Source organism: Limulus polyphemus, unplaced genomic scaffold, assembly GCF_000517525.1.
Source record: "Limulus polyphemus unplaced genomic scaffold, Limulus_polyphemus-2.1.2 Scaffold382, whole genome shotgun sequence".
Classification (NCBI taxonomy): domain Eukaryota; kingdom Metazoa; phylum Arthropoda; class Merostomata; order Xiphosura; family Limulidae; genus Limulus; species Limulus polyphemus.
This window is the reverse complement of record NW_013665992.1, coordinates 55,932-67,623: the sequence shown is the minus strand read 5'-3', so window position 1 is coordinate 67,623 and position 11,692 is coordinate 55,932. Positions and strand designations below refer to the sequence as shown.

Genomic DNA, 11,692 nt, shown 5'->3' with positions numbered 1-11,692 from the left:
ATCCAAACTTAGTACAAGTTCATTACTTCTAGATAAAGTAGTTGGATCCAAACTTAGTACAAGTTCATTACTTCTAGACAAAGTAATTGAATCCAAACTTAGTACAAGTTCATTACTTCTAGACAAAGTAGTTGGATCCAAACTTAGTACAAGTTCATTACTTCTAGACAAAGTAGTTGGATCCAAACTTAGTACAAGTTCATTACTTCTAGACAAAGTAGTTGGATCCAAACTTAGTACAAGTTCATTACTTCTAGACAAAGTAGTTGGATCCAAACTTAGTACAAGCTCATTACTTCTAGACAAAGTAGTTGTATCCAAACTTAGTACAAGTTCATTACTTCTAGACAAAGTAGTTGGATCCAAACATAATGAAGAAGAATAACAATAAAAGGTAAGCCAATATACACTAATTTTTTTTGTTGGATTTTTTTTTCTCTGTGTGTGCATGTGTGCTTTTTTTAAATAATTGTTGTAGGATCTGGTAATAACTTTTGAACCTCTAATAATGACACCATTCCACTGTGCAAATAACAAACTGGAGATTCTAAAAATATTTGATTTGCATGTGATAACATCATCAGCTTTAGAAAAATAAGCTTGTTACATAGTCATACTCTAAAGGCTAAACTTGAATAATATTTGCTCATGAGAAAAATTAATCTGAGAAAACATGACTTTGTACAAACAGTTTAGGAAAACAACTCTAGTTTTGGTAATCATGTACAGGTAAACAACTCTAGTTTTGGTAATCATGTATAGGTAAAGAACTCTAGTTTTGGTAATCATGTACAGGTAAACAACTCTAGTTTTGGTATGCATGTACAGGTAAACAACTCTAGTTTTGGTATGCATGTACAGGTAAACAACTCTAGTTTTGGTATGCATGTACAGGTAAACAACTCTAGTTTTAGTAATCATGTACAGGTAAACAACTCTAGTTTTGGTAATCATGTACAGGTAAACAACTCTAGTTTTGGTAATCATGTACAGGTAAACAACTCTAGTTTTGGTATGCATGTACAGGTAAACAACTCTAGTTTTGGTATGCATGTACAGATAAACAACTCTAGTTTTGGTATACATGTACAGGTAAACAACTCTAGTTTTGGTATGCATGTACAGATAAACAACTCTAGTTTTGGTATGAAATGTGATGTGCTATGAAAATCTCATTACATGAAAGAAATAATACTTAAATTGTGATCTGATTTTTCCAGATCCGCAAAGGAATTCCAGTAATTCGTGCTTTTGGACTGGAGGATCTGTTCTACAAATATGGTGTTGACTTGGAACTGTGGGCTCATGAGCATGTTTATGAACGGTTATGGCCTGTCTATGACAGAAAGGTACAATGTTTGTTGATTAAGGATTGGTATAGATTTATTTACAAAGATAGGTTAAACTTTTATTATTAAAGTTCAAACAAGTAATAAATGTTTTCTAACAAGGAATGATTGAGCAGTACTTTGCTTATAAGGTGCGTAATCACATGGGCTCACGTGCAAGCTTCCTTTTATTTCAAGAAGTATAATATGATGTGCACCTCACCATTATTACTTTGTAAGTGCAATATTAAAATGCTTTGTACTAAAGCTTTTGTATTATATTAAGACTAACTTAAATTATAACAATTGAAGCAAACCCTTCTAATATAGAGATGGTTGAGAAAGACCAAGATATATGTGTTTTTCTGGTTAATTGTAAGTAATGTTTTGATAACAATAACGTAATTTGTACCTGCTGATAACAAGTTTACATTCAGCCACTGTTTGTGTATAAAAAGAGATCTTGAGTTTTTAATGTATCAATTCATTCTAGAGCCAGAGTCTTACATGACCTGGTGGTTAGGGTAGTTGACTTGTATTCTGCAGATCAAGGATTCAAATCTCTTTACCAAACAAGCTCACCCTTTCAGCTGTGGGGGCATTATTGTTTGACGTTCAATTCTACTTTTTATTAGTAAAGAGTAGCTCAAGAACTAGCAGTGGGTGGTGTGACTAGTTGCCTTCCCTCTAGTCTGTCACTTCAAAGATAGAGATAGCTAATGAGTAGAGCCCTCGAGTAGCTTTGCATAGAACTCAAAATCAACACATAATGAGTCTAAAAACCCGTTTCTGTAAAATCATGATTGTGACTGAGTTCCAGTTGACAGTGTTTTATCAATCTAAACAGTACAAGTGATAAATATACTCTAGTATTAGTGAATGGCTAATCATCTATTCTCTTAATCAAAAACTGAACTTAAATTACTCGTCATATCTGCTAGTAGTAAGAATGTGGGAATTAAGATTTGTTGTATTGTAAGAAACATCTTCTCTTCCACAAATATTTACTCAATATAAGAAAAATATATTAATTTACTTAGAATATATTAATGAAAAAATGAAGTAGGTAATGAAATAAAAAAAATATGTATGGAACAGTATTTCTTTTGCAGGTGTACAATGGAAGCTATCAATATCCTTACACCAACCCAAAAGCACCAGTTCATATCATCACTGGATCAGCTGTAAGTTTCCTGTTTTGGGGTACTTTAATAGCATCTAAAAATGTTAAAGCGTTTCATTGACAATTGTAATTGTTAATTGGTTTTCTTCAGGTTTGATGAAAAATACACTATGTTAAAATGATTTTGAAACCTTGTGACGTCATACAGTCCATGTTGGCATATCTGATCATGCTCTGTCCGATGAATATACATCTTTACAGTAGCCATGCAATGTAGTTTCCTTTGCAGAAGACTCTATCATAACGCTGTGATATGTAAAGCATATCCTTATCCCAGGCATGCTTTTCATAAGTCATCTAGTATACAAGGACAACCGTTTCCTAGCACTAATTTCAACAGTGATTTCAGAGAAATCCCTAGGCACTTCATCAAGCAACTTGACCAGTACATCTTCACATGGAATAGCATAAATATTCATTTCATTCTTCAGCTGCTTGAGGTATGCAATGGTTGAACAAATATTTTGTGGAAACAACTTATATAACTTTTCCAGACGGGGATCTTTTTGATTACATTGCATATCGTTGCCTGGACATATGAACAACTTTTTCCATTTATGTTTGTGACTGCGGATTCTCATCTATTTAAGACACCACACTTTGCTTATCATGGCTAGAGTATGGTTTGTTACTGGTCTGTGATGGATGTTCATGGTGCCTCAAGTTAATCCATATTCCTTTGTTTTCCAATGCCATTAACATCTAAGTCTATGAACATTTTGTGTGGAAAAGGGCTGTTAAATACTCTCCCCAAAAGCAATAAATTTTCAGTGATATTACACTACATATAATATTCCAAACAATGCTTATTAGGGTCTCAGATTTTGATTTGATGGGATGTTTTTTAAGAACATCTAAAAAAAAGATACTGTGTTTTAACCAACTTTGAAATTGTGTGCTCTTATCTTCTCTAACATCCAGTTTTCTTTTCAATAGGTTCTGCATCTCTATAGTTCATAGAATAAGCATGTTTCAGAGCAATTAATAACAGCCTACAGCCTCGTAAAAACTCCTCCCTCTCCTGCTGTCTAACTGGGTGTACAGGTACTTAGCAAACACCAGAAGCAGCAGTGTGGATGAACCTAGGAATGTTCAAAGCACCAAACCAGAACATCACATTAGTATTTACACAAGATCAGTAAACAAGGGCATGTGTTAAAGCTACCCAACTTTGCTTGTCAAAGATAGGGAAAAAAATGTGGAGCTTCCACTTCCTGGATTAGCAGTGGATCTCTTGTTATAACAAAACACCACTCAGCAAATTATTTTATCACTAGAACCTGATACCCAAGATCACAGAAGCATTTCTTTGCTGCTGAAACAACAGTTCCAAGGCATGATACAGATCAGTAGTCGATAGGATTTTTACTTCTTTTACTTCTGTTGGACATCCAGTATAACAAGTTCTAAGGAATGACACAGATCAATAGTCAGTAGGGTTTTTACTTCTGATGGACATCCAACTCAACAACAGGTCCAAGGCATGACACAGATCAGAAGTCAATAGGGTTTTTACTTCTGATGGATATCCAGTACGATAACAGTTCCAAAGCTTGACACAGGTCATTACTCAGTAAGGTTTTTACTTCTTTTACTTTTGGTGGACATCCAGTACAAGAATAGTTCCAAGGCAGACATCCAGTACAACAACAGTTCCAAGGCATGACACAGGTCACTAGTCAATAGAGTTTTTACTTATTTTACTTTTGATGTACATCAAGTACAACAACAGTTCCAAGGCATGACACAGGTCACTAGTCAACAGAGTTTTTACTTATTTTACTTTTGATGTACATCAAGTACAACAACAGTTCCAAGGCATGACACAGGTCACTAGTCAACAGAGTTTTTACTTATTTTACTTTTGATGTACATCAAGTACAACAACAGTTCCAAGGCATGACATAGGTCAGTAGTCAATAGAGTTTTTACTTCTTCTGATAGACATCCAGTTACAACAACAGTTCCAAAACATAGAACAGCTCAACTGCTAGTAAACTTTTAAATTTGTTGTCTGTGAGAGATTACTTTCCATTTGAGAACTGTTGCAGTTTAAAATGTAGGAATATGATTACTTTTGTCATTGATCTTAGTTAGAACCTGAGATAAAGAATGCCAATTGCTTTCAGGAAGACTAGACCAACTTAACAAAATGAAGTCACAAACTATATACTCCTCCTACAAATACAAAAGAAGAAAATAGAAATGAAATGATTCTTTTTGAAATTCAACAAATAAGCTGCTAGTATGTTTTGGAGCAACTTGCAGACTGCCTATTGCATTATCAATATCCTTAAAGTACTGAAAATTTGAAAATTGAACCACAGCAACATGCGGTGCAAAAATGTTCTTTGATTTTTTAAAAAATATGGCCATTCAACTTACAGAATTCAAAACTAAAAGAAAAGAGGCTGGAGAGAGCCTTCACTTATTTTCAGATATATTGTAGAAATCGCATGAGAAAGGTATTCCAATGTAAAAATAATGGACAGGGAAGACATCCTCATTGGTAAACTTGTGGAAGGAATCCTTTCAAAGATTCCAATAAATATAATGGAAGTGCAAGTCTAGCTAATCTAAGGTGGTGTTTGTAAACAACCAGTGTAAAATAACCATGCCAGAAGCAAAGCGTTAGGAAATGAGAGGAAACTGTAAATCACCTCCAGCCATACAAAAGTTCATGGGCCAACCATGTTCCAGGAATGAGCACCAGAACAAACACAGAGGATTTAAGATCCCTAATGATAGCAAGAAAAGACTTCTACCAACCAAAGGACAGTCAACCATGGAAGAATGGTTATGGTCCAGAGTAATTATAAATAATATTTAGTGTTTTATCTACAAGTATCTTTGAACCACTAGATTAGAGAATGCCAATTTAAATAGTAAAACAAAAAAGCAGTTAAAGGACCTCAAAGTGAAGGACAAGTAAACCAATAAGTAACCACAACAACCCAGCAGATACCTCTTAGGTACTGTGAAGCTGTTCCAATCAGACCTAAAAAAAAGAACAGTAGCTCATAATTAAGATAGATAATTCTAAATAGATATTAGTGAAGACTGAAAAGTATGGAAGTCTAATTAAGTTCCAGTGTATGTCCCTTACTCCATCAGAAGACTGGAATCTGCAGGAACCCTGTTGGATGTGGATGTTTGCTTGACACCTAAACCAACCAAGACATGCATCAAGAATTGATCACTCCTTCTAATCAACAAATAGGAATTTCCACTTAAAAAAACATTTAAGTAGGATTTGGGATCAAGACAGCTTTGAGTAGTAATTGAGTTAATCTTGAATCTTCTATAAAAATCTTAGGACTAGATCTTGTCCAAGGTGGAAGAGTGTAAATAGACTGTGAGACCTGTTCTAGCTAAAATCATAAATAATATTCAACGTTAAACTGGTACACAATTAAAAACATTTTATTTAGGCCTATCTATGGCCTTCCAAAAGATGAAGACTCTACATGATTTGGCGTTACAACGTTATCCTCAGGAGTTTAACGTTGAATGTTATTTATGGTTTTAACTTTATACACAAGTGCCAAAATACTATAATTACCTGTTCTAGCTCTCGTAATTGGGTTACCATTCCAGTAGTTGAGATATAAAATAACTTATAAAACACTAGCTCTGAAATATAAAATAAGAGATAAAAATCATCCCTGATAAAGCTGTCTGAGCTAATCAAGAGTTACAGTGGTCCTTTGAAGAAGTAATCTCAGTCCATTAAAGCATGAGTTACAGATAGGCATTGAGAAGGACACATTAAATCTGTAGTAGATGATTAAGATCTACCCTAAAAGGCAACAAAGGCTGTTAAAGATTGGCCTCTTCCTACCTTTATGGATATTAACATGTTGTTAGTTTAGATATTCAACAATATATTAATAGACATCAAAGAAACTCAGTCTACCAAGTAATTTTATCATTTCGTATAGGTAGCCAGAGAAATGATGAAAATAAATAGTGGCAGAAGATGTAATTAGGTCATTACCATTGGTGATAGCAGTAAAAAAAAGAAGAGTTGAAAACCGTCGATTCTGAATGATGTTTAGTAGTTTGTGGAATGTACCACCCACTATTCAGCAACTGAAGGGTTTAGCCTTAAGTGGTCTATAATGTTAGTAATATCTTATCTGTTGTGGCATTCTCAGGTCAAATAAATTTCTGCACAAGTATCAGATATGTTTGCCTTAACAGCAGGATCAAACAGGAAATCAGTCTGTGTCTGAAAACTTGACTGAAACTTAAGGTCATGTGAGAAGATAAGAAGAATGTAAAAGTTTGTTTGAAAATGAATACAGGCTTTATTTTTTACAAGAGCAAAAATAAAACACACTGAGCATACTTGCACAGAGTTATACAATTGCTTCTACAGATCTGATGTGTCACTCAGCAACTTCCTTCTCTTGAGAATGGAACTATCATGCCAAAAACTAAATCACAAAAGTAGAACTGAGAGAGAATAAATGCATCGATCTTAGAAGAAAGCTTGTATCATTTCTCCTGTCAGCATGTGATTGGTCATTCACTCACTGCATTTGTCTGCTGTACATACAGATATCATCCACTTGGCTAGCAAATGTCATTGCATTTGTTCACCCTTATAACACTTAAATGAAGAATGCTGTAATATTCTTTTGGGCAGAGTAGATATTATCTGTTATAGATAAAAAAGGTAACTAGAATAAGGCAACTTCAGCATTTTCCTGGACCATAAACTTATGGTAAAACTGCATAGAAACTAAATAGAAATTTTAAAAACTTTTTATGATATACTTAAGCCACTTTGATTTGGCCGAAGATGATTAAAACACAGAAGAGGTAAAGACAAGGACTGGATTTTCAGTGATGACGTCAAGTTAATCTTGAATAGTTGTATCCCAGATCCAGTATGATAAAGAAACAAGTCATAATAACATATGTCAGCAACAGTTTTAGCCCTTTATACAAAACTGAGTAATATAAAACAATAAAAAATCTTTGTTGTGTCTGATCATCACTTAAACACTACAAATAAAGACTCATGATAATTGTTTCTGGTATTGTATTTATTAGCTATATAAATGTTGATTTTATGAATATAATTTTGATATGCTAAGAAGTAATGCTTTCATTTTGAACAATGCATCTTTGTATTAGTTTGAGCTGTTAGAAAATTATGTAAAATATGCATAAATATTTCATTGATTTTTTAACAATTTGAGAAACTTAGGATCAGCTTCTTAGCTTTATAGTCAATTTTTCTGTAATATTATTTTGCTTGGAAGAAAATGCTATCATGATTTACATTTATTTTTTCCACTAGGGCTGCCACGAATACCATGATCCTTTTGTAGCTAATCCAGCTGAATGGAGCGCCTTGAGAAACAGTGACTATGGCTATACTCGAATGACAATTATTAATGGTACCCATCTTTACCTAGAACAAGTCTCTGATGACAAGGTTTGTCAGTTACTTGGTTCGTTGTAGAAATATGTGATAATATTCGTTCTACACATGTTTGTAAGATACAAAACTCTTTTAGAGAAAAGATTAGAAGCTAGATCACTGAATCATTTCTAAACTTGAAAAAACTCATAAGAAAATTTAATGGTTAGTGATACAAATATCACAGTGTCTCACATTTCAGTGATAATGTTTAATAATACAACTATCACCTCACATTTCCATGATAATCTTTAATAACACAAATGTCAGCTCACATTTCCATGATAATGTTTAATAACATAAATATCACCTCACATTTCCATGATAATGTCCAATAATACAAATATCACAGTGTCTCACATTTCAGTGATAATGTTTAATAATACAAATATCACCTCACATTTCCATGATAATGTTTAATAACACAAATGTCAGCTCACATTTCCATGATAATGTTTAATAACATAAATGTCAGCTCACATTTCCATGATAATGTTTAATAACACAAATGTCAGCTCATATTTCCATGATAATGTTTAATAACACAAATGTCAGCTCACATTTCCATGATAATGTTTAATAACACAAATGTCAGCTCACATTTCCATGATAATGTTTAATAACATAGATGTCAGCTCACATTTCAATGATAATGTTTAATAACACAAATATCACCTCACATTTCAATGATAATGTTTAATAACACAAATGTCAGCTCACATTTCAATGATAATGTTTAATAACACAAATGTCAGTTCACATTTCCATGATAATGTTTAATAACACAAATGTCAGCTCACATTTCCATGATAATGTTTAATAACACAAATGTTAACTCACATTTCCATGATAATGTTTAATAACATAAATGTCAGCTCACATTTCCATGATAATGTTCAATAATACAAATATCACCTCACATTTCATTGTTAATGTTTAATAATACAAATAATCACCTCATATTTCAATGATAATGCTAAATAATACAAACGTCACCTCACATTTCATTGGTAATGTTTAATAATACAAATAATCACCTCATATTTCAGTGATAATGGTTAATAACACAAATATCACCTCACATTTCATTGGTAATGTTTAATAATACAAATAATCACCTCATATTTCAATGATAATGCTAAATAATACAAACGTCACCTCACATTTCGTTGGTAATGTTTAATAATACAAATAATCACCTCATATTTCAATGATAATGTTAAATAACACAAACGTCACCTCACATTTCATTGGTAATGTCTAATAATACAAATGTCACCTCATATTTCATTGGTAATGTTCAATGATACAAATATCAAGTATCTTTTCTGTTATCAGTATTAACCTTATGTGCACAGGTGGAGGTCAAAGTGCATAGTGTTAACCCTACATGCACAGGTGGAAGTCAAAGTGCATATGCCTGATCCTTGTACTGAGTGCCATTCAACATAGTATTGCACATTTGATGTCAGAATTATCAACTTTGCATGTTATCTTACTGATTTTATAACAGTTTATGTTGAAGTAGAGAATATTCCAGATACAGAGGACTGGCATACTGGAAAACTTTATATACACATTTTGGAGGTTCTAGAGGTTATGCAAATGTAATATGCAAACTGTAGGATGGAAAAAGTATTATTATTATTAACATGAACAACATCTTGCACTCCAGCTTGTCATAGTCTTAATCGAACTGACTTCAGCATTTCTCATACATATCTTTATTACAAAGACTTCAGTAAAACACATCTGACTTTTTTGGGTGCAAGAGATTTGTGCTGTTGAGTAAGAACTTGCCATATTTCATGAAGACACACTTTATAAATTCCGAATTATAGTCAACATTACTTCTCCAATATAGGGTCAGTTCATTGGTCTTTTCAGACATTTTTAAATATTCAGAAGTGTCTACAGTTATTGAAGCATATTTTAGGAATTTGTTGGCATATTTTTTTTAATAATGTATATCAGAAACCTGGAGTCATGAAAACACCTAGTTTTAGCTGCATTCTACTGGGTGAGGAATTATATATATTAAAAACTGCTATTGGATGGTCAGTTTGTTAAAAGGAGATACGTTTAGCTGTTCAGTTTCGTGCTAGAAGTTAACATTCTACTGGATGACCAGTTTAATAAAGGAAAATACTGTTCTGTTGGATGACCCATGTCATTATGGATACTACACCAATTATGACCAGTATTGGAAGACTACAGTTTATTTGATGACTGGTTTTGTAATGAGCAGTTGCATTCTATTGGATAACTAGTTTTATGTTAGTTTTAAACATTCTCACCTCACTATATTACTTGAGCATAATATTCATTTGTCAAATTACAAAGCATTTTGTTTATTTAATGCTATTAAAGGATTTTAATAACAATATAAATTTTTTTGTTCTCCTTGGACAAGTAATTGCCTTATAATACATGCATTTAACCCTCTAAGCATGGATTGGTAATTTTACATGAGCTTGAAAATCATGATGCTTTATCTGCTAGATCTTTGAGTTTACGAAGTATATTTTCACAAAATCTGGCATACTTTTATTAAATATTATAAGTCTGTTGTATGTCAATTTCCAAAGCCTTTACTGAATCAATCTGAGTGCAATGGGATTTTTATGCTAAAAAGAAAAATAATTCTTTTTTATCTTGCAATTGGCATATTTCATATGTTTAATCTCCAGAACTTTCTAAATTAATATCAAAATTTGTTTTAGGTAGAAGTTTATGTTTTATCTGCTATTTTCTGTACCCTAACATTAACTGTAGCTAAATCATCAATGTTCAATGATATGTAATGTTGAAATTTATGAAGTAAAATGAACAGTACTTTTTTTTCCTTTGAATGACTTATTTGTCACTGTATCTTCTATTTCATTATCTTCAGAATTTCTACTGTCTATCTTTTCACATATATTTTATTTCAGTTTTATAGTTTTACTACCTGGCTTGTATGATGTTCAGTTTTCTCATGCATGAGTGCATCACATTAACATATTTCCTGAAGAGCAACACGTCACATTAACAGATTTCCTGAAGAGCAACACGTCACATTAACATATTTCCTGAAGAGCAACACGTCACATTAACAGATTTCCTGAAGAGCAACACGTCACATTAACAGATTTCCTGAAGAGCAACATTTCACATTAACATATTTCCTGCAGAGCAACACGTCACATTAACAATATTCCAAATGTGACCTAACCAGTGAGCTGTACAATGAAATTATAACCTCTTTAGACTTGTATTCAATATTTCTGTACATACAACCTAAAATCCTATTTGCCCTACCACTAGCAACAGCATATTGCTTGGATGGCTTTAGAGACTGATCAACTATGACATCAAGATCACTTTCTTTCATGACACTGTTAAGGTTATTCCCATTCAAATTATGATAACCCACATGCATTATCTTGCATTTATTATAATTAAAACCCATCTACCATTTATTTGCCCAACTCACTAAATGAAATAAATCATTTTGTAAATTAGCAGCATTCTCTTCACAACTAGCAACACCCAAGACCTTAATATCATCTGCAAATTTAAGTAATTTATTGACCATTCTTTCATCTATGTCATCAATGTATTAGGTTGTGAAGAAATTAATGTTGCTTTTTTTAGATGAAAATACTGGAACAATTAATATATCAAAACAAAACATTTATTAAATGAAATAGTCTACATTTTTATCGATGATGCTTTTCCATCTTACAATCAGGTTGTTAATGCCCT

The 11,692-nt window shown here is 32.6% G+C and overlaps 1 protein-coding gene across 1 annotated transcript in view; it reads left to right on the top strand.

The window, feature by feature from the left end:
• LOC106457857 (acid phosphatase type 7-like) overlaps positions 1-11,692 on the top strand; it is a 52,678-nt gene that overhangs the window by 36,567 nt on the left and 4,419 nt on the right. The window contains exons 9-11 of the mRNA XM_013917308.2: positions 1,221-1,349; positions 2,441-2,512; positions 7,823-7,960. Coding sequence (XP_013772762.1) covers positions 1,221-1,349; positions 2,441-2,512; positions 7,823-7,960 — 339 coding nt within the window. The remainder of the gene's footprint in view (positions 1-1,220; positions 1,350-2,440; positions 2,513-7,822; positions 7,961-11,692) is intronic.